The 24,067-nt window shown below is 43.8% G+C and overlaps 1 protein-coding gene across 1 annotated transcript in view; it reads right to left on the bottom strand.

Moving 5' to 3' along the window:
- Positions 1 to 16,916, bottom strand: part of MUSK (muscle associated receptor tyrosine kinase) — a 50,525-nt gene extending 33,609 nt beyond the window's left edge. Inside the window, exons 1-5 of the mRNA XM_035564551.2 lie at positions 16,336 to 16,916; positions 12,587 to 12,713; positions 9,251 to 9,402; positions 7,627 to 7,754; positions 6,968 to 7,109 (exon numbers count right to left, since the gene is read on the bottom strand). Coding sequence (XP_035420444.1) covers positions 6,968 to 7,109; positions 7,627 to 7,754; positions 9,251 to 9,402; positions 12,587 to 12,713; positions 16,336 to 16,414 — 628 coding nt within the window. The 5' untranslated portion in view covers positions 16,415 to 16,916. The remainder of the gene's footprint in view (positions 1 to 6,967; positions 7,110 to 7,626; positions 7,755 to 9,250; positions 9,403 to 12,586; positions 12,714 to 16,335) is intronic.
- Positions 16,917 to 24,067: the final 7,151 nt, after the last annotated feature.

Below are 24,067 nucleotides of genomic sequence, written 5' to 3' on the forward strand. Positions count from 1 at the left end.
GCTATGGTCGTATCTGCAGCATCTGAGAACCTCAGGATGACGACGGTGACTGCAGTAGGCAGGAGGAGGTTTAATGGGATATTCTGGGCTTTCAGTTACACCCACGCTACCCCGCTGAGGCCAGACAATTACTCTGGTGTAATTAGAGGCCAGCTGGGTTCTGTTTTCTTTCCCTGCAGTGCTCCCTCCCCCCAGACCCTTTGCAGTGCTAACAATGACCTGCAGTATTCCCCGTTTACTGCTGCAGGACCCTGCCTGCTCCTTCTCTCTGTCAGTGTCAGAGCTTCCCTGGGGAAACCAAGCCCAGTGTTTAAGTACAAAATGTCATGTTTGTGCTGTCAGTCTGTTTCTTGGCGATGGGTTGACTTCCACCTCACCTGAAATGTCCTGACCGGCTGCTGCAGTCATACCTTGGTACCTCCCTTTTCTATCTCATCTGCTCCAAATACAGAAGTGTCGGCACAAAAGTGTAGAAAACTTTCTGGATGGCACATCCAGAGGCAGTTCTCATTTGAAATTGGACCCATCTCCAGACTGTGGTCCTTCTGAATAGAGAGGTTCTTTAGACTAAATGCATGTTTTCATTCTTGTGACCTGAAATACGATGTGACTTTCTTGTCTTCTGATTTATCTGTGATGCAAATTTGTCCCAAGACTACAGACAAGATACACAAAACAGCTAAAAGAACCTAGTGTGTTACACTTACTGAGGGCAGCCTGTTAAATATATATCCAAGGAACTGCTTTCTACTGCCACTCACACTGCTGTCCCCTCACTGTGTCCAATAATTAAACAATAAAAAAAAAAATTTAGACTGAGTCTAACCATGCTCTGGTAGATCCTTCTCTTTGAAGGGATGATTCTCCAAGGAAGACCTTCCTATTTTTAAGGCTCAGGCAGCTCTCACAAGTGGCTTATAGGGGAACATTTTTGTGGCCTGTGGCAGAGTATTATTTTAGTAGCTAGTAATAAGCAATAAACTGCGGACAGGAAAAGACTTCTATCTACCAGAGCTGGAACACAAAAACAAATATCTAAGTCAGGGTAGCCTGAGGAGCATTGCTTCTGCTCTTGATTTGTTTCATTTTTGTGCTGTCACATATTGGCACAGGAGGAAGTCAAGTAGGAACATTTCAAAAGAGGGATGAAGGAGACTGCCTGGATAAAGGATCAGTAGCCCTCAATGCCAACTGGAAACTGGAAAGAAGATTATATCCAAAAATATCGTGAAATCTCTGGAGGATCCAATTAGTTTCCTGACAAGCACATTGGATATTCTTGCACTTGTTATAGCTAATTTTTTTGTTTCTTTCTTCCTTTCTCTCCTGACGGATTTAAGATTGTTGATTTCTAGACTTGCCTTTGTGCAGTGATGACTTCAAAAACTAAACCTCGTCACACAGTATACTCCAAAACTCCAAAATTCCACAACTCTCTGGTGCCACAGGCTGGAGATCAACATCAACTTCACACAAATCAGAAGATGGAGGTGCATCTAAGTCAGTATACAACCACCAGAGCCACCCATGTGATCTTTCCTTTTACATGACAGTCCAAGAATTTATGAGCTTTTTCTTTGCTATTCAGGGTATCAAACTAAAAAGGCATCACTGAGCAAACTGGGAATAATGGAGGTTTCACTAGCTGGGTACAACACCTAGAAAGTCACCACAGGAAGGTAAGGAAGGTTGTTCACCTTCAGGAGAAGAAAAAGCTTAAAACATTTTTCTTTTTCTTTTTCTTTTTTTTTTTTCAGAAATTGTGCACACATACACACACACACAAAAAAAAAAAAAAAAAAAAAAAAAAACACCACTATGCAAAGCTAAAAAACTAACTGAACCAATATCACCTTCCTGCAAGACCTGAGTTCCAGATGCATGCTGCTGTTGGAATGGATGGACACCTCTCCAAAGAGCACTCAACCTTGAATTCAGTTAGTATATAATCCACCACAACCCTTTGCACATTTTGAAGTCAGTGACACCATTCATTTCTAGAAGATGCTCTTTCCACAGTTGGTGCTATAGAAATAAATTAGTCAGTTACAGAAGCATATGGTTTATATTCTTACACCTTTTCTATAAACAGCTGTTCCTTCTAAACTGCCAATCATTCATGGTCAACTTTTCAATTTTGTTTTGAAACTTTTGCTTTTAAGAATGGAGACCATGCAGGACAGAAGTCCTCTCTACCTATTCATGAAGTGACACTTTGCTTCTCCCAAGAGAAACAGTAAGCATTCTCCTAAACAGAGCAAAAAACTGCCAGAACACAGAGCCAGATCAACAGGCCTGTAAGTCATCACAAAACGTATAGTTTCCCTGCTGTTTTGCAATACAGGCTTCTTAATTGATGCAGGAATTATATATACTTTGAATAATGGTTATAAGCACCACATCTGAAAAAGATTGCAAGACAGTAAAGCAAAGCCATTCGGAGGAATTTATTCCATGTGTTAATAATATATTATAATAAAATAAAATAAAATAAAAATAAAAATAATGGACAGCTTCCCTCTCTGTTTGACAAGTGTGCCCAAATGGAAATAATCTCATGCCTCTCACTGGTCAAGAGCTTGTAGCTTTAAATTTATCTTTTCAGTGACATACACTTTATCCACAATGGGTATGGAGAATATCATTGTTACACATGGCAAGCCATGTGGACTGCAGAGGGTGTGCAGTTTTAGGCAGTAAGCCCAGAAGCTGAACCTGATGAGCCCTTGCATAGCTTTTGTTGGACTGGTCCTATTTATGGCCTGGATCAATGTCACAGCAAATACCAATGAAAACTGAAAATTCCTCTTGTTCTGCAGCGTGTGTTACAGCTGTGCAGTACATGAAGGGAAAAACCATGGACGTCTCACTAATGTTGCCTACCATGCAGACCCCACAGATGTCAAATGCTCAGACGAGGGCCAAGAAATACATTCTTGGCACAGCCTGGGAGTCTGTACCCTGCCTTCAGCTTTCATTGACATCAGAGGGAATTTCTGCACTTGAGGACAACTCTCAACATTACTGAAGGCAATAGCTGCTCTCCTATTTATTTCCACAGCAGTGATTGTTAGGTAAATCTGGATGCAACTCCTTAGCTATTTCAGCCAACATCTTGTCAATAAGGTTCATCCTTAGAATATGCGAAGGAACTACAAGTCACATAAGCAAGTGAAAACTTCTGTTCTACCACAGCCCTGGATCCTGAATTCATCCAGCAACCTTTCAGCCACAGAATCATTTTATTCATTGGTACGGCAATCAACAGGAAATTTGTATAAATATTGACCAGTCGTTTGGCAAGCTACTACTTCATTTATATACTGCAGTATATAATTGCTCTTCTACTCTAGGGTTAGCAGAAGTGCTCGTTATCAAAACAGATAATGCAGCGATTAAACTGCTAGTTAGAAAAATGATTAAGTTAGAAAATGAATACAAAACTGCTGGCCAGAAATGCTGTCTCCAGGAAATTAAAAACACATTTCTTGGCAAGTGGCCAAGATGATAATATCACTCCTCTATCTCAGTAGACATGTTACCTCTTGTAGCCACCACCAAATGTACGTGAGCAACAGGAATTCATCCTCACATGCCAATTTTAACAGGGCCAGCAAACAGCCCATTGTTCACTTCTTTTGCTTTGCAGAGTGCTGTGGAAGAAGGCTTCCCTGGTCCCCTCCTCCCCTGCCCACTCACTGCTGTCAGCAGCCACCTCCGTTGTCATCATGTTTCTGCCCCTAATGGATTTTGCCTTTTAAGGAGAGAAAACATTTCACCATCACTTGTCCAAATGCACATGGGTTTGCCCTGAACTTGGAGCAAAGGGAGGGGGAAAAAAAAAACAGTCTGAATGGACAGGCTTTTTCAACCCTTTCAATTAAAATCCTGACCCAGTTCTGGGTATGAAGGCTCATTAACTGATGAGAGTTCACTAGTTCATCACGTGAATGTAGGGGCCTGAAACCCACCCCAGGAGAGGGAGCAGGCTGCTGGGCTTGGGCAGGGTGCAGAGGACCCTCGCCTCTCTCCCACTCCCTGGCTGACATCAGAAAAAAACAAGGGATCAGTTCCACTAAGAAAGCTGTTCACTGCCTTCCGTTTTGTGACAAGAGCCACACCAGAAATTTCCCCTAAAATCATTGCTCAAATTATTTACACTTTGCTTTGAAAATAACAAAGCCTTCAAAGTATTTCCACTTTGCTTTAAAAGTAATAAATAGAGGCCAGTATTGTAAAGGTTGAGGAAAGACCACATGGAGAGAAGAACAATCTGGGAAATCAAAATAGCAGCATTTTTCATGCTGTTTTGCCCTGGGCTGCAGAAACCAGCCAAGAAGCAGGACTGCAAGGCACCTCACCAGTGCAAACATGGGGGCCAAGGCTGTCATCAGTTGTTTGAGCTGGTGGACCCAGCGCAGAGGACGTCCTATATGTGAGACTCGCTGTTGTTTCCAGGCACTGCTTCATCAAGTCCTTTAAAAGTGTGTCGGACCGTACCTGTGTTCACAGAGTGTGTCTTGCCAAAGCTGGATGCCTCCGCACTTTGAACTAATTGCAGGACTAACGCTGAACTCATTAAAATGGAAGCTCACAACAGAAAATTAGAAACTTCTTTCAGAAATCAGGGCCCACCTGATCTTGATTTAGCTAGGCATAAATATTTGCACAGTTCTTTGAATGGGCATTTGCTTCGGGATTAAATAATCATAGTTAACAAGCCACGTTAGTTATTTAATTTTAAAATTAAGCCACACTATGCAGGATGGTAACTCCAGTGAGTGGAAACAGCAAGTTTTAAGGAAAAATATTGTAGCGCTATTACAGAGAAGCAGAAAACAGCGTGTTTTCCTAAGTTTTATGAAAACAGGGTTCTAATGAATGCTCAGAGAAGGCCGACTAAAGTGTGATTTTCCTACATTGAGTCATTTTAAATTATTATTGACTTGGATCTATTTTCACATGCTGATGCTAAGGGGGTATAAAGGGAGGAATACTAAAAATAATGATAACCTGGGTGAGCCAGGCTATAAAAGACGTGTGCAACGGGTTGAGCATGTGTGTGTGCACATGCATGCATACACGGGTATGTGAGTAAGTCTGTATTTTAAATATTCATGAGAGTTGATCTAAAATACCAGGAGGGGAAGAGATCTGTGTACACAGTAAGCTGTAGTCAGGATTATTACCTTCGGATTTTGGGAGCCAAAAAAGTAAAACAAACATGCATCAGTCTAGTTTGGGTGGTAGCCTGAAACAAGGTGTATTATATGGGTGCCCTACCAGAAAAACCAAGGCGAGCCCAGAGAACAGCATTGCTTTGTTAACACAACACATGAAGGGAACATGAAGGGATAGGTTGTATGGGAGCACTGAGCTGCCATTGATTAATTAAGAACTAATCTTTCTCCTTTTAAAAAGAGCACACACAGACTCTCCTTTGCAAGTAGGATATTTGGAGATTAATTTGCCTTTCCTTGAATTAACATTCGGCTGTACAATTCTGGAGACAGGGACAAAACAAGGTATCAACCTTCACACCCCATATTTTGGTGCAGTTCCAGCCCACTTTTAGATTCCCTTACCCAGTCTAGTAGATCCAAGCAATAAAGCCCTAGTGCCTGTGGCTCTTCTGCATGGACTGGAGGGGTCTACAAGCATGGCAATGAGCAATTGCCTCAGTCACTTCTTGATTAGTCTTTGGCCACTCCCTCAGCAGTGGAGCCAAAGCAGAACCTAGGTCCAAGGCTTTATTGAGCCACATCTGAGTACCATCAGCCTGCCTCATCTCTCTGAGTCGAGAAGAAACACAGTTCTGAATCTAGATTAGGAACAGCTACCTTCCTGTATTAAGCTATTTAAGGAATTTCTAACATACTTGAAGTCTGTATATGCAAATATTAGAAAAAGAAAGGAAAATGAATATATTCTTTAGGAAAACAGCAAGTCTACAGTAATTTGTAGTCAGATCTAATACACCTGACCCTCCTCCCAGAAGAATGTCAATGGTGCTTTTAGAAACAGGATTGTGCCCTGAATAACCTCTGATAGTCTCAGGCCAAATGTAACCGTAACAATCTTTTGAAGCTTGTTAGGCAAACAGACCCTTCTCTTCACTTTTTGCAGTACAGATTATTTCATTCTGAAAATGAAACAAAAAAGAGTTCATCTACTGACTCGGTCATTCCTCTTCCCACTCTGCAAAACTTTGTTTAACCCAACTTCTCTTTCAGAATCCAGGAACCTTGGATGCTTCATTGCCTACATTTGGTTGCCCCAGCAGTCCACTGGTCTCAGCACTATGAAACTGGCTATGATTTATACCAGAGAGCAAACACCTTCTGTAAATAAAATAAGGATACTGAGCACATAAAGACCAGAAACTGAAAAATCAATCTGGTGTTCAGTTTAGTGGGCAGAAAATGTGCAAGTCCTCGAAGAGAACAGCTCTGTTTAGCTGAAGAATCAACCAATTCAGATGGAAAATCAGAGGGAAATGGAAGGGACACACACATAAAGCTGCACCGTTTGGAGCTGCAGCTGTCTCCAACCAGGTTTCTTGCAGCCAGTTTCCAGAGCCATCAGCTTCGTATGAGTCCAATCCACAAGCCATAGTATATAACCCATGACAGTTCTGGTGAGACCTTCCGAACAAGAAACAAGCTGGCCTCTTGGAAAACTTCAGTCCAAAGGGAAGATCAGTAGACAGATTTTGGAGTCCCTACTCAGACAAATTTCCCACCAGAGCCACAGCAGCCATGGGCAATGACTCTTTCACCGTCAACCAGCAATGGACAAACTTCCTGTTTCTCACTCTTCTTTCCTTTCCTTTCCCTTCTTCTGCCTCTTGAGTCACCCTACGATGTTTTTGTCAACATCAAGCTGGTACTTCAGCTTAATACAAGTTAACTGTGTATGCTTGCAAGGTCAGTGCAAAGAGCTGGATCCTGGCGCAAGCACTACTCACCTTCCACAACCACCGTTGCAGGTTTCGAATAGGCTGTGCCCAGGCTGTTTTTGGCTACGCACCGGTACTGCCCCGCGTCTTCTCTCTGAACATTGTGGATCCTTAAATTCCCTGAATCGAGAACAGCAATGCGAGCATTCTCCTGCCAGAGGAAGAAAGGACCGGGGTGAGAGCTTTATGTACATCCTGTCCACAAACAGCACCAAATGTCCACTTGCAAAGATCAGGCTTACATGCATAAAAATTATTTGTGCTGCCCTGCAACTGAAGAATCTGGGGACAGCTCTTCCTGCTCAGCATTGTCACAATACACTGGCCCACGCTTATTTTTGCAGACCAGTAAATTACAGCATTCATGGGGCCCTCAATCTTAGCCAAGCTGCTCCCTAGATCTTATTTATGAAATTACTCACAAATGTATTTTGCAGCATTTGGCCATGCTTAGTAGTAATAAAAGTAATGTAAAATATAGACACAGAAAATGTTTTGTTTATAGGCAGAATTATTGTGAACGCAGGCATTTATGAGATGAGCCAAGGATTTTCCAAATGCTTTCTTCCCAGCAAGTAGAATTTGGAAACGCTGCAAGTTATGATAATATTTTATCCCCGTACCTTTAGGAAATAGCCAGCAACACTGAAATTTCATTCTCTATTCACCTTTACAACGGTTTCTCCTTTGATCCATGAAACAGAAGGTTTTGGATTTCCCATTGTTGTGCATGGAAGAACAGCCTTTAATCCTTCTATGATTTCCACATTTAGAGGTGGCCGGGTTATTTTTGGTCCTAAAATTTGAAAAGGCAAAAATTAAACTTGAACTGAAGGTAAGAGATACAAGAATAGGTCAAATTCAGAAATGTCAACAAAATCTCTTATTGCTTTCTCTGTATATTGCTGTAGCTGAAAGACAGACAGGCCTTGGTAGGGCATGAGCTACGTTGAGAAGTAAAAGCTTTCTTACATGCAGCATTCAGAGTTTCAGTATATGGACTCAAAAGCACCTATCTTGCATGGGTCATTTGTTTTCAGGAGTGGAGTTTGACAGTCATTTGAATTAGGATCTGGGCTGAAATCCAGATCCAGATAAAAGTATTTCCAATATTGAAGAATGTTTGCATTCCAGGTTTTGACATTTTTTCAGCGTAAACAATGCCTTGTGTGAACGCTCAGATATGGAGTGAATTGGTTTTGAAATGGTTTTAATTTGACATTGTCTCTAGGTCAACAAGAAGGGCATGTAAACTCAGTTAATGTCCCTAACTGAAGAATTAATGACCATGCCAGTAAAAAGCGGAAAGGATCCTTAGAAAGAAAAAAAATAAAACTCCCTTAAAGTTAATATGGGGCAAATTTAAATTTCTTTTCCCCAAGGAGACTGTGCTGGCAGAAAAAAGACTTCCATCTCCACACTTTGGGAGATTTGAGTTTTCCTTCCCTGGAGCACTACCATAGCAGCAGAAAATCATATTTCAGAGAGCATCACCTGCCTGCAGGTGAACGGGGGGCTGAGGGCCTCAGGACTGCCCAGTCTGGAGCATCAGGCTCACAAGGACAAACAAGCCCTTTTATACAAACAGATGTTTTAGCCCTCCTTTGTGGATGGCTCAGCATTTGTGTACATGAGCGCAGTCACATGAGTTCAGCTTGACCAGGCCCAGAGCATGCACGGCCTTTTGCAATAACCAGGCCCCTGCTCTCCAAAGGGGATGATGAGATTTACACCATGATGCTCCAGACCTTTCAAGACTTCACTTAAGAACATCTGAACAGTGTGCACTCGCTTTTACCATCCTTAGCCATAAATCTGATTAGTGACATCTGATGTCTAAAATTCACAGGGGATTTAAGCAGCGTTGCTTCAAAGGGCCAATCTATCAAGCTGTGTTGCTTTTATGAAGTTTTGTTCAACGAGTGTTGATCAAAGCATTTTTTTTTATCTTCTGCTACACAAACAGTTCTTGTGCCATTCAAAGCATCATGGATGGCATGTCCCAAAGACATGGTGTGACATGCCATGTCTCTCCCCAGCGGCCTGCAGCCAGCCAGGCCCACACACAGCCCTACGTGGAAGGTGGGTCTCCCTGAGCTCTGCTCAGGCTCTCAGCTGCACCCTCACACTGTGCCTTCCCCTGCCGCCAGCTATCTCATCCTCATCTTTAGGTGAATTTATATTTTAAGGCACAAGACTTGTGATTTTTCCCCCAAACCATAGGCCGAGCACCGCAGTCAGATGATCCTGGGGAGGAGATACCACTGTCAGCTTCGCTGCCTTCTCACTTACGCATCTTCACTTGCAGAGCCCCACAGCTCTGGGCGGCCACGCCAACCCCGTTGTCTGCCGTGCAGCAATACACCCCATCATCGCTGTCCTCCACGCTCAGGATGGTCAGGAGCTGCCCATTCCTCTGTATGCTGTACCGGGTGTCGAACAGCCTGCGGGGCAGAGCACGGGTGGTGGGGAGAGGGCACTGCACCTGTGTCCACAGACCTGTGGTGCCACCACAAAGCGCAGTTGGTTGGACCTCCCATTTACAACATCTAAAGACAAATAAAAGCACTGGAAACATCAAGATGGGGCTTAATATTTGGTTTGATCCTCGCTCAACCATGCAGCTCCTGATGGACACCAGCATGGTGGCAATGCTGCCTCCAGAAGATGCTGGGAAGGTGAGGAGGGCTCACTGTCTGGAATCCTGTCTGGAACAAGAATAACCTTAATCCAGGTGGGTCCTGTTTTAGGTATAATCACCCAAGGAAGGACTGCATATGTAGGAAATGGCTCTGGCTGAAGCTTTTTACAGAAACTTTCTTCAGAGTTTTTTGTTTTGTTTTGTTTTGTTTTTTCCACAAAAGGTATGATTTTCTGGCAATATCTTTATTGTATGTGAAAAAAGAAAGACAGCAACCAAAACCCAAGCATTTTTGTCTCTGTCTATTTTGTATCTGGGAGCATTTTTGCTTATTTGTTTGGAACTATAAAAGTGTTGTTTTTATGGGAAAAAAAAAAAAGAAAAAAGAAAGAAAGAAAGAAAGAAATGTACTGAAGAAAAAAATCCATCTAAAGATTAGAGGATGTAAAGATAGCTATAATTTAATGACAGCAGGATTTAACCTGGGGACTTCTGAGAAGTCCAGAAAAGCCTTGAAGTCTGATCAACAAAGGTACGGGATTTTGCAGAGAAATCTACAGATCAAAGACAAATTCTAAATGAGAGTATGCTGTGTGTGCATGTGCATGTTAGAGAGAAAGAGAAGCACAGACGATGAGAAAGCAGAGGACTGCTCTCTGATTTTCATTGCAAAACTGGAAAAATACAGTAAAACCTTAGAGGAATAAAATTTGCATAATATTTCATAAGTTCCTCCATGTTTGACTTTCACACCATCGTTGTTTTTTGGAAAGACTTTCATGCAATTCACTCCAACAAGTAGTAGCAAAATCACTAGAGGACTGTCTCCCAAGCTATCACAAATAAAATTCCTGAAGCCTAAGTATGTCCCCTTTCATCTTTCACTGCTGAAAAAAATACACCAGCTACTGCGTAGTCTGAATGTGTCACTTGCCATGTTACAGGCTGAGGTCAGCCCAGGACACACCAGTCTACTTGCACAAGTTTTGACACCAAAAGCAACATGTAAAGGAGCTTCCAGAAAAATAGTGCTGACAATAGCCCCTGTCCTGGCACTACTCGCATTGAAGCTGAATGTTTACACACTGCATTGTTTTGAAGGTTAGCTGAGCTGTCTGTCCAGGGTGCTTGGACCTTGGCAACAGAAGAAAATTTCATAAGTAAAATAACTATCAGTTATTTATTGCTTGCTGTAGTTGGCCCCTTTGAAGTCTGACATATACACACACATAAATATATTTATACTTTTTTCCAGAGGAAAAAAAAAAAAAAAAAGTCCACTGATCTGATCTTTTTCTATTGTGAAGTACTTTCATCCACGTTTTTGGAAAATAAGAGAGATAGTCTTAGCTCAGATATTTCCTTGTCTTTGGCCCTAGCTTGTGTATTCACTAGCACCAACTATTAATGCCAGCAGAGATTTGGGAAAGTGATGTAGTTGTTGCTATTCATGTTGCTTCAGAATGGTGTCTCAAATGTGGGAAAGCAATGAAGCAGCCGAGCTCTCCAGGAGAGCTTTTTTGATTGGTATTTTCCTATTCAGTCATGGTGTCTCAGAGAAAACGGGATGGATTTAGAAAGGTGTGTTGGGCTTCTGGAAGTGCAGACTGGGGCAAAAATTATCATTTTTTCATATGATCCTACAACAGGAGAGTGAGATTTTAAAGACCATGGGGTTAAAAAGGCATGTCATCTCCATGGTCCTGCATGAATAGCTTCCTCTGCCAGTTCGGATTTTCAGGCACGGTGTCATGAATGGGAAAGGAATTTGGAGGAACGTGACCTAATGTGGAAATAACATCCGTGGAAACTTGGACCTCCACCCTACATCAAAAGTGTTAGGAACAGGGTTTTGATGAGGTTCTGTTGCAGGCAATAAATCAGATTTCTGAAAGCAATACATGTAGAAATCTGTTTGTTTTTTTCTTATTCTAAAATGGGCTTCCTAGCAGTAAAACCTCTTCCTGCTGATGGCTTGTTTGGAGTCTCCTGAACCAATAGCTGAAGGGTGCTTTTGATCTGCAACCCCAACAGCAGGAACCATACTGAAGGTGACTATCTGCATAACATGGAGATCAGCCTTGGAGAACAGAACTGTGTTATGTAGAGATCGTTCTGTAATTTTCCATTACAGAGACAGTCACTAACAGCAGTCAAGAAGGAGAAACTGATGTGGAGCCATCTGGCAGATATGAATTGGTTTCAGAGTTGGAAGACTGGGTGCAGTTTGCTTTGCATGGGCCTGTCTTCAGCAACGGGGCTATAGCAATGGTAGTAACTTCCATAACATGTTTCCAAGGCTGCCTTTTTCAGAGGCACTTCAATGCCTGGACATTAACATCTGGCAGTTCACAACACAGAGATGCAGAAGCAAAGAATGGCATGATACAACCCCTTTTGTGCAGTTTCCAAGTGCACTGCAGACACTCAGGCAGCAAGTCTGGCAATGATGCTCCATTTAAATATTATACAGCATCCTTTGTAAAGGAGCAAACTGAGGAACAGAGAGAGAATTGCACCATGAGAAGCTGAAGAAAAAATTCCTTGCATTGCTCACAGCAGAAACCGTCTCCAACTCAAATTGTGAAACTGCAAAGGACAGATACTTCAAACATAACCAGAGCTGAGATTCAGAGAAAATTCAAGGCTGCATAGTACTGTTATCGATGCAGATACACTGACAACAAGCCCACGTGGCCAAGAAAATGGCTTTTCACATTCACTTTAAGAAAGCACATAGCACAGCAAGAGCTTGGGCTCCCTGCCCTGAGTACTGACAGCAGATTTCTCATTCTGTTATTGCCAACCACGTCTGAGCAGTCCCCAGAGTGCTCTTATCACTCCTTAAGAAACAAAGATTCACTAATAATTACAGACCTCTTCCCCACTGCAGACCCACCTCCAAATGAAAAAAAGCATGAAAAAAATGAAAAAAAGCACCACATGTTTTGGAAGGAGACCCTGGGGCAGGCCAGGCGGCTCCCTACCTGATGGGAATGCTGTTGCGCGTCCACGTGATCTCTGGTTCTGGGTACGACTCCACCACACACACGAACTTGGCGACATCCTCCACCAGCGCGTCCACAGTTTCCAGAGGAGTGCTGATAAAGGGGGCTGCACAAAGGAGAAGAAAATATGAAAACCTCCCAGCGACCCCAGAGGGAGGTGGCCAAGGCAGAGGTGTCCCTGCAGGTTGCCAGATGGCTCCTTGCTTCATGCACCCTCCACATACTTGCTGTAACTGAGGTCCCCTGCGTTTGTTACCTGCAGTCTGCTGTCATTGACTGCAGGCTTTGCATTTTCCCCTCTGCTTTCTCCACAGGGCACAAGACAGAACAGCCTGGTATACAAGATGGGAGTTTTTCCAAAACCAGACTCCTAAAGGCCCATCAGCTCTTCCAGATATATGGCCTGACTACTGCACATCCTGCCTTTTTCTCACCTTTTCTAACCAAGTAGCACCAGGGTTAAAAGTGCAATAGCTGTGTCTGACACTTATTATTGCAGATCTCTCATCATGCATTATTTGAATGTATCTTTAGAAACATTTGCCATCACCCTGGTAAAAGTCCCTAAGCAGGACTGGAAAGGATCAAAGGGTATGCCTAGTGAATCACTCTCCCTGCGCATGGTATGCATTGCAGCCTTTGCATCCCAGGACACATGAATGACTTCTAATGTATGGCTGCAAGGGACATACATCCAATATTTGTTGGGCTGGATTTCATTGACAGCTGTGCTGACATGAACTAGTTTCATACCATATTCCTGAAACACCACCTTGCAAATGCTCAGCGGATGCAAGAATCTTCCTGTTCCTTTCTTCCTGTAGCAGTAACAGTCTGTTTTTTTCACAGGAAAATCCTTCCCGTACTGTATCTGCTGACTCTCCTCAGTATAACAAGATTTAGGTACAGAAAAAAAAATAAAATAAAAAAAAAATTAACCTTCCTCCTAAAAAAATGGTTATAAAAAAGGCACTCCAGTATAAGTGAATAATAATAGAAAGTATTTACCTTAATTCTTTTTTACTTTACGTGGGGGTAAAATTAGAATGTCTTTGGTGTTCATCTGGAATGAAGCTAGGGCAAGAAAGGATGGACTTCCACTAACAGGTTTATGCAAAAGTTCTGACACTTTTGAACTGTCATTAGAACAAACCTGTCTCAATAACATTTCTGGATTATATGACTTCAGATTGCGTAGCTGGTAATTGCTGTACATATACAGAAAGACCTTAAAGCTACAGTTAACGTAGCACTAAAGATTATACTATCTAAATGTTAATTAAAATTCATCCCTGTCAGATTCACTGTTTGAGATCACTGCCTCAAATTGTAACAGGCTGCAATTTATTGGGTCATTTTAGGTCATTCTAGATAGAAGTAGTATCTATATAGCGTCCCAGCTGAATCCCACTCTAGCGAAACCAAGTGGAAAATTTTCAGAAAGCCTAAATTTTCCTGTTACTGGCAGCTGTTTTAGGAGAATAGCTTCCACCGATGGTTATCCTATCTACTTCAAAGGAGATGTTGTTATTTCATGACACAGTTTATGAGGTTTTGGTGGAATTAAGCCTGACAGAAATGGAGTTTTATGATCTAATTTTATATTGTATGTTTTTATTGCTGTTGTCCACATGCCTTGATCTCAGGAATGATGTTTTTTTAACCCTGAGAAATGTAAGTTCTTACATTAACTAAAATTCAACGCATCCAGTTTTATAATTGCATTGTCACAATGAGAATGGCCACTTGATGAATAAAAAAGTTGGATATGCACTGTTCACAATCCTTTAACACCTGTAGTAAAAAACAGAAAAGGAACATTGTTTTACACCTACCACCCTAAACTCTATGGCCTCGAAGAAAGACCATGATAACAACAGCAGTGTGCAATCTTCTCATTTGATCTTTTCATTTCCTATACTAAAATTAAAATGTGGGGCCAGCAGGGAAGGTGAAGGCAGCACTCCCTTCACTTTGTGAGATGAAAGTGGGACAGAAACCCAAAAGTCGTGTGGTGTATCTTCAGGGCATAGTAAGCGGTGGAGCGCACCGCCATTTTGTCAACAAGCGGCAAGAGAGCCCCAAAATGGCCGAGGTGGTGCCTCCTTACAAGAGGCATCAGAAAAGCTCAGGTACTGGTATCGCTCTGAGTTTTCTCAGGAGAGCAGTCAAATTTTATGACGCCTTTATAACCAGATTTTAATGCAGGGAAATAAAATAAAAACAGTACAATATATATTTATCGGTATATAGAAATGGCCCCTGACCTTTCCGCATGCATGCGTTGGGGCTCTCTGACATTTTTAGGTAGCCATGTGGGATTAGATAACACTGAAAATCAATTAAGCTATACATCTGCAAAGCCGTTCAGGTGCCATTTTTCTGGATGTCAGCTGTAGTTACCCAAGATAGCAAAATGAACCAAAGGGCAGTCACAGGGCCTGTGGGAAAGCCAAATCCCACATTGCCTCCCACCCACCAGAAGCTACCAGGTTATTTGGTTTGGTGTTTGAATTCACACTTTTAAAAACAAGAGACGCTGAGCCAACAAAGTGGAACAGAAAACAGAGCCTCCCCTGCAGCGTCACAGGCTCCTCCGGCCTACAACCACTCTCAGAGGTGCTTCCAGCTCAGACGTACTGCAGGGCCTCTGTAGGGTACCTCTGGGCTGCACTCAGACACGCACCCTCTCTCCAGGGACGTGGCAATGCAGCTGCCCGTGATGTTTTAGGAACAGATGCCTATCTCCTCACTGCACTGTGCCACCAGGGTAGGAAGCAATCACCTCCCTGTTTGGTTTTCTTGTCCCTCCGGTCCCATGCTATCAGCACTTTGAAAAAGGGCAGGGTACACCAACGTACATTACTGCCTTAGCAAAAAGCTGACATTTTAATTTCAAAAGCTTTTATTAAAAAGAAGTATTTTTCCCCCATTTTTGAAAGGCCAACCTGACTTCCAGCTCTAAGAATACACCTGGGTGAGAGCAGCAACGTGGGCCTAACTGGTAACTAACAGTGTCTTCCATGAGGTTGTTTTTTTTTTTTTATTTTTTTCCTGAAGCTGGACATTTTCTGGCATGCTCTGAATGTCTCCTGACAATCAATGTGCAATCAATCCCTTTGTCCACAGGGTTACCAGACGGCAAATCCAGAAAACCAGTGTTCCCATTTGTACCTCAGGGACTTTTCTGAGCAGATTATTTTTCAGTTCATGCATTGGCTAAAGGTATGTCTGTGCATGTCTGTGCAGGAGAGAAACTAGGTGTAGTAATGCCCTGCTGCATGCAACAGACAAGTTGCTTATTTGTATGTATATGCATACCCTATACAGACCTTAAAGCATCATCTTCAAGCTGTGTACCCCCACAGGCAGACACAGGCAGGCGGGACAGCACCAGCCTTGGTCTCAGCAGCACTGCGTCCCCCCAGCAGTGGAAACCTGTGAGCCAACACAGGACACGTCCATCCCACCCACACTGAGCCCAAAGCTCTCCACTGTCTATTGCAACAGGTCTCGCTGCTATTCCTCAGCAGTCAGTGCGAGACACAAATTATTCTCCCCGCTATCCAAAAAGCATCCAAGTGACCACCAGACAGAAAAAGCCAAAAACAGCATATTTTTGCCCATATGGGGGAACACCACCCACCCCACCGTTGCCAGAGATGCCTTCCCCTTTGCAAAACCTCCTTCAGCAGGAGCAGAGCAGGGTACAAACCCTCCCAGCAAACCTTTCTGAAGCGTCTCGGCCAGGCTGAGGGCTGCCAGGGTGAGGACGTGCCCAAGGGGCACCACCAGCAGGTCTTTCATCCTTGGTCCGGAGAGTGCCCGGCGCTGTCAGGCCAGGCGAGCAGAGCTTCCCGGCAGCATTTCGGACAGCGGTGCGTGAGCCGCGCTCCCCCGCTAATGACGGAGCGGAGTCTGTGACTCTAAGTATAATCAGGAATTCTCCGTCCCGGCAGCGGTGATGGACGTGGCCAGATGGTGCGTATCCACTTTGGGCAGCGTGGAAACGTGGGGCTCGTGAAACAAGAGAAAGCAAATCCCTCCTGAATTCCTTCTAAGCAAACAGTGAGGAGTACAATGGGCAAGCACATTTCCAGGGCCATACACAACCCCAGCGCTGTAAAATCAGCAAGCCTTTCATTCAGTGCCATGCAAATGCAGTGGCAGAAAAATTGCTTGCCATGGGGTCTTCCTTCGGCTTTGCCCCCTCTTTTTCACTTTTACCTCCTCTCTCTCTCTCACACGTGCTCCCTCTGTCTTATTATAACCCTTTCATGATTCGCTGCAATATACCACCTGTTGCCCTGCTGATGGCATTTCTTTTCTTAACAGATATCTTTGCTGCAGCGGGAGAGGTTGGCATCAGGAAGCTGGAAGAGCCCTCCTTTGCCAAGGCAGTTGTCCGCGTTTGGGAGCTGCTGCAGAGCACTGGGAAAGCAGATCCTTGTCCTGAAACAGATTAAAACAAGGGAATAGCCACAGAAGGAGTGGCATTTGTACCCTGAGGGGAAAGGAGTACTCGACTTCAACATCAGCAACTGCCCAAGGGATTTGGGCACAGGCAGAGGCATTGCTGGAAGAAAATACACAAGTTGGCCCCTGGTGTTGTTAATCCCTCAGAAATACCTTTGCATCCATCTCTGTTTTAAGTGAAAGACTGAGAGTCAGAGCTTTTTTTCTAGGAGGGTTCAGAGGAGCATTAGTCTTGAGGAGATCTCCTCACTAACTCAGTCTTGCCTGTTCCTATCCCACCGGCATACATCATATGATCGTTTTTTAAAATGTCAAGTCTTTTGTGGTCCCTCTTTTTCCTCTGTAAATATTTATAAGAATAGCATTTGCAACCAGTCTTATCCATGTAGAAAGGCTGATGTGGGGGCAACATCTGCATGAGGAGAAGAGAAAAAGGATGAATAATTAGCTAGGGAGAATCTAATTGATGATGATGCCCTGGGAACATGACTCCAGATACTTTTCATCATGTTATCAGCAGAGCGGATGTGAGTTTGGCTCTGCAAAGCACTAAAAGGCCTCATTTGAGGAAAGGGAATGTGCAGTCATAATATATCACAGTAAAAGGTGCTTTGAGATCTGTGGAATTTCCTTTACTTGCTGAACCCCTCTGTTTCAACCACCTACTAGCAGTCATTTCTGCAAAGAGCATGCACAGCTCAGAGGTGTCCCCTCTGTAGAGCAAATGAATAAGGCTGGCAAGAGATGAAGGTGTGTGAATCCCAGCGGTTCAATATCGCGTGATAATGGCAATGTTAATCTGGGGGCATGCAGTGGATGATTAAGAACAAGGATCCCCAGACAAGTGCACCTCTGAGCTTGAATAACAGCAGAAGCAGTTGATGAACATGTGTTACAGATCTTCCAGGAATTCTGGAGCTAGCAACAACAACGAAGCAAAACAACAAGACAGCAATGAAACAACAATCCTACACAGAAAACAGAGAAATCTTGACTTATGGCTGAACTTACAAACATTTCTTTCACTTTCTTTAAGTCCAGTCACATCCAATTCATCTGCTCCATAGAAATGCAACCTTTTTTTTTTTTTTTTTTTTTTTTTGGTAAAGTTTTCTCCATGGAGGGAATTGACCAAGGACCTCTATATCACCAATTCCTGCTGGGCTGTGTTACAAGAACTTTGAAACTGCACCAATCTCTACAAGTCCAAGAATTAGTCTTTGCCTTTTACTGGCTAATTACAGCATTTAGAAATGACATTGGCAGCAGTGGCTGTTACATATCAATACAAATTGCTGCTAACCTCTCATTTCCTCTGCTTTTTAATTTGTTATAAAGGACTCCAGAGAGCTGAGCTGCTCTAAACTGAAAGGGTGTGCATTTACATTGTAAATGTGAGCAGAGAGGATACACTTGTGCAGGGTGGAGTTATTTTGTCCTCCAGCTGCACAAGCTGGATGGCTAGTGGATAATACATACTGCAAGCTGTTTTTCATCTGTGTCCATCATGGAAAGAAGTTTCTTCTTTCCATGCAAGGGGAGATGAGACTGTACAGAGTGAAATCAGTGGAACTGAAACACTGGGGACATCAAACTTCCTTTGCATCCAAGAATTTTTTCAGGCTTAGCTTATCAAAGTAAAATGTTCCTTAAATTTTTACTCAAAGTAGTTATTAGCGTGATGTTTTGTTTTGCTTTGTCTTGTTTTTGTTGTGTTTTGTGTTTTTTTTTCCCCCGTAACAAAACTGAGATGCATGCAGCGTACAGCAAATTATTGTTGTCTGCAGCCATGCCCATAAGCCTCTGCTGAGATGAGGTTCTGCACAGCTCAAAACCAGTCCCTGGTTTGAAGATATTTCAGTCCAAGCCTTATTCCCACGAAGACCCATCAGCTGAGCTCTCTGCACTGCAGAGGGCTCCCCAGGAAGTACACGCATGAAGTTCAATGCACAAAGACCAGGTGTGTTGTAGTATTTGTTCATCTAGTTACCTTTTTCTGCCTTTGCAAGTTGTTTGCAAAGTAATTTTTAGCAAACACACTGTCAGCACTAATCGAGTTTATCCAGTCTGCATTTTGATGCAAAATCAAATGGCCTTACTTTTCTTTGTCTTATTTTTAGGCCCTTTAAGTAGTCACAGCATGAGGATGTCCAGAAACTACAGACTGAAAGCGTGTGATGAAAAAATAGGTAACTCTTGTATGGTCTGATATATAAGCAATGAGCAGTATTATGCAGAGGAAAACACCTGAAAGCAGACGTTCTCTTTTGGTTGAGACTGGGACACCAGATGTGTAACAGATTCATTCCTAACATGAATAACTGGCTATATCTGTATATGGAAGCAAGCTCCTCCACTGTGGATTCTGTTTTTCCCTCTGCTGCTCTGGCAGTTCATTGAGTAAAAGCTGCTGCTGTGACCAGCAGAGCAAAGTATTGCTGCATGTCACCACGAGGAAAGCCAGAACCTTGGTCTCACTGGAAAACCAGAAAATAAAATAACAGAGGTTGGCATGGGCAATGCTACCTTCAATGGAAATGGAAAACGACTGCTGGGAGGCACTGAGTGGCTTGGGGGTGAAGTCTGACACAGGTGATTTTTCTGTGCTGTGGAGGTGTTCTTCATAGAGCTGAGCAAAATTCCCAGTTCTTTGAAGACACCTCACTTTAAGTTGGGTTTACAGGCTGGGTGGTGACTGGAGGCCTCTCTGGCCATTTACAGATTTTGCAGCATCCAGCAAAGCCTGATATGGAACGAAATAAACAGGGTGTACTTCTGCCACGTGTAGTACTGCAGCCTGCAAGTAAGCTACTCCGCTCAGTTTTCCACTCCTGCACCGTTTTCCCCTAAATTGTCCAAATGAATGACTTTTCTTTAAAGTTCTTTAAGAAACACAGCCCCATGCTAACTTCTCATATTTCAGTTGCAGGATTTCAGGAGCATTTGACTTGGCCTCTCCTCTGACATCTGGACAGTTCTCTGATCCTCCTAATATTTCAACACTTACTGAGCTCTGATGCCTGTATCTAAAATATTCTTCCTTTCTTCTCTTGAAATGTTGGGGAATTAGGAAATCTGAGATTTGCATTAATTTCTTGCAATAGTTGTGCTGTATTTTTTTCTGGAATTTTTTCAGCTCAGAGGATCTGCCGGTACTGACAAAGACGAATCTCACCTGGTCTCCCATCTTGCAGAGGGGCAAAATTATGTAGCATAATGAAGTGTAATTACTGCACTGAAATAGTTTAAATACTGTTATGAAAGGGTAAGACCCATTGTGATGCAGCTAGCTAACTCTGCTAGCTAGTGTGTATGGCACAGAGCATGAGGAAATTCTTCCTTGCAATTGCAATTTGTCATTGCAATTGGTGCACAGAGTGAAACAATGACATTTTGAATTGATTATAATGAATGTAAGATTATTCCATCACTGTCCAACATATATGTCATGTGGACTGCAATATCGCTCTTGTAGTAATGTTGTCACCCGTCATGATGACCTCTTGCAGGGCTGAGGTCATGATCAGACTCTGCGGAGAGGAAAAGACTTCCTCCACAGCCGCCTGTGACACCTTAATGCCATGAGGCCTGTGTCAGGAAATCACATTTCATCAACTGATTCAGGCATTTCCATATTCTTCAGTTCCATGACAAGGTAAAAGAGATAAATTAGCTCATTATCCTTGGACCGTTCGTGGTGCAGAACAACCCACACATTTCATCCAGTGCTGTGGTCACAGCCTCTGCCACCCCTCTCCAGTGGGGCTCTGCCTCCAGCCTCACAGGCCTCACCTGGCAGCACATCTCCTGCCATGTCACTCCCCTTACTTCTCCCCACCATGCACAGAGGTGGCATGAACTGGCATGGGAAACCTGTCCTAACACCTAAAACACTCGTTGAGTTGGACACCGCAGTGCTCTCACTCGCCATCATGACACCAAGTGTTCAGTGAACGCACCACCCGTTCCCCAGCTGGTAGTGTCAGTCGTGCAGGCCCCGGCCACCATCAGAAGAGTGCAGGCCTGTGCTCATGGCCTGCTTACAATCCAGTGGGACTGAAGGAAGGTCAGGGCATGATCCCTTTGCAGAAATGAGGAGGCACTTCAGGAAAGGGATGCACCGGGATTATAACTTCTCATGTTGACCTTGGTCCCAGAGCATTGCCAAGGGTAATACAGAAGCTGCTGCATGAAGTAGTTTGCCTGGCCCTAACCAGAACTCCTGCAAGTAAAATTTTAGGTATCTTCAGCACCTCTTTAAAACAACCAAAACTAAAACCAAGGAAAAGCACAATGAAAAAAAAAAATGTACGTACAATGATGCCTCATGTCAAATTGAAAAATATTTTTCACTTTTTTTCTGTTACCATTTGTTGGTATTGCTTGCTATTTTGGAGTGCAGAGGAGCCAAACCTAAGAAGCAGGAATATATATAAGTGAGTCACAAGAAAAAGTCCATATGGTTTCAAACATACAGCCTCTAGCAGAACTCGCTTTGAGTGGAAGACTGAGGGACACAGCACAGAATTTATTTTACCCAAGTGACCTGCAGGTACATCTCTCACCCATCACTACAGCATCTCTGAAACACCACAGCATCTCTCCACAGCCATGCGAGATCAGGGAGGTATTATGGCACACAGGCGTGATGAGAGGAAGCACGTAGGTTTCGGACAGACCTGCACCCATGCAGCAGCTTCTCTGTCAGAGGAACAGGAGCCCTGCGATGGAGCTGCTGTGTCCTGTCAGCCTCACGCTTTCTCTGGACAAGCTGCCCTTTTCTGTTACTTGGATAGGAAGAGAGCTTTTCCAGCAGAAGCTGGTGGTGTACCATACTGCGGCATTGCTGAAAAGCATTCTGGGGGGCTTCCGCTGTATGCATTGAATACAAGCCACTAAATTCTGCTCCGAGTTAACCCCAGGCAACCCCACTGACGTCAATGGAGTGTAACTGAGAGCAGAAGGTTGCCTGTGATCTTCATTTCTTAGGAGTTCACCTGCTGCTCGTTTGAAGCCATAATCCTTGGTGACATCCCAGTCATTTCTATGGGAAAGAGGCTTGAACTGCAAAGATCAGGTCCCGGTTTGAACTTCACCCAATGCTTGGCTGTAGTGTTTTGGACCAGACCAATATCTAACTGCTACCAGTGTCTCACTGGCTGTCATTTAAATGCTGGTATTTATCATTTGGAAGCACCACTCTGAACACAGCTGTATGTGTGGATACGTTCCCTTGGTCATATGGCAGGTCTTCAGCTGAAAGACACATCCAACACATTCAGCCCATTGAACAGCAACCACTGCCATAGCGATAGGCACCAGGACGACTGGCGTGAACAGGGAACAGAAGCAGAACCAAAGACCCAAGCCCCAGGAAAATGTCCTTAACAATGTGCAGCCCCCAGTGGACAATGTTTTCTGCAGGAACCAAAAGGGAATTTCTGTGCCCCAGCAGCAGAGATGTGGTTGTGCAGCCACCTGCAGCTTTTGCAACCCTGCAATAGACCTGTGGGGCACAGAGGGTGCTCAGGGAAGGAGGAGACCTGGAGCCCTTGGGGAGCTACGCAAGAGGGACAGGCATGTGATTTGGCACATGCCTGACGAGCCTGGGGAAGACTAGATGCTGAGAGGAAATTTCTGCAGGCTGCGTGTTGCTGGTGACATTTATGACCATCCATGATATGTTATGCTCTCCTGCCCTGCATTTATAAGCACTGCCCAGTGTTTTTCCACAGGAGTTGGTTTGTTCCTGAAAAAGACCTAGGGCACATAAGATCTGATCAAAAACTCTGGAAAACACATAGGATTAGTCCTTTCAACTTGCATGAATTTGGCCTGAGGCTCCCATCAGTGCCTGTTGACATAACACTGTTAACTCTGTTTGAAGCAAGGGCAACGTCCATGGTCTGCGGGCCTGGCACTGCAGCCCAAGAGCTTGGTCACAATGGTGTTCTTCTGGTGATTAATGTACTGTGAATGACTTATGAATGGTGGAGCAGCAGTAGAGCTCGTCAGGAGATGACACAAATGGGGGCAAGGAGTTGTAGCAAAACCTAAACCGAAATTGTTTTGTGCCTGTTTCACAATGCAACACCCATCTGTTGGTGAGGGGGTGGCAAAGGAGAGAGTTTTCTTCATGCCCTGAAAGGATGGTCATAAAACAAAATACTTTTGTTCAAAAACCATGCAGTGCAGAAGCCACCCTAGATAGCATCACGAGAGGCTGAGACCCATAAGATGGCTTAGAGCCTGTTCTGAGAGCCACGACAGCTGCCCTGGTGCATCCCTGACGTGCTGTCCCCTGAGGACATCGCATGGACGAGGGTTCTTCCTCCATGCCACCTCCTCCATCCCTCCCAGTTGGAGAGGGGCTCTCTGGCCACCACTTCAGCACGTTTCTAGCCTGGACCTCCTTTCCCTACCAGCGGCAGATTTGCTGCAGGTGGGTAGTCTCCAGGAGAGTGATAGAAACCCACATTGCTTTAGCAAAGCAGACGTTCCCAATGAGTGGTAAGATGCTGAGCATCTCTGCAGCAGCAGCTGAGGCTCCACCCTGTCCCAGCCATCACACTTGGCGAGCACCACTGAACTCCAGTCCCCAAAACAGCTTGAGATCAGTTGTTTGTAAATGTCAGCTTCCACAGAAAGGTTTGGCTAGAGTGTTTTCATAATACTTGCTTTTTTTCCGTACCAGCTACAGCTCCGGAGTGTTTGGATGAATAAAAATGCACTGGACCAAAACCATCCCTGAGATGTCTCCTCTGGCTGCAGCAGACATACACTGGGGCTAGATTTCCCATTCCCCACTTTTGCTGATAGTTGGAGACAAATCCCTACTGGTGTCAGTCAGCTTGTTGAGGATGCAAGACAGAAAAAGCAGGATGGACTCACATTTCCACAAAACATCTGCAGACTTCCAGCTGATGTAAATTGTTATGATTCCCTTGGCAATAGTGGATCTGTGCCAGTTTGCCCTCAGTCGAG

Source organism: Cygnus atratus, chromosome Z (assembly GCF_013377495.2).
Source record: "Cygnus atratus isolate AKBS03 ecotype Queensland, Australia chromosome Z, CAtr_DNAZoo_HiC_assembly, whole genome shotgun sequence".
Taxonomy (NCBI): Eukaryota; Metazoa; Chordata; class Aves; order Anseriformes; family Anatidae; genus Cygnus; species Cygnus atratus.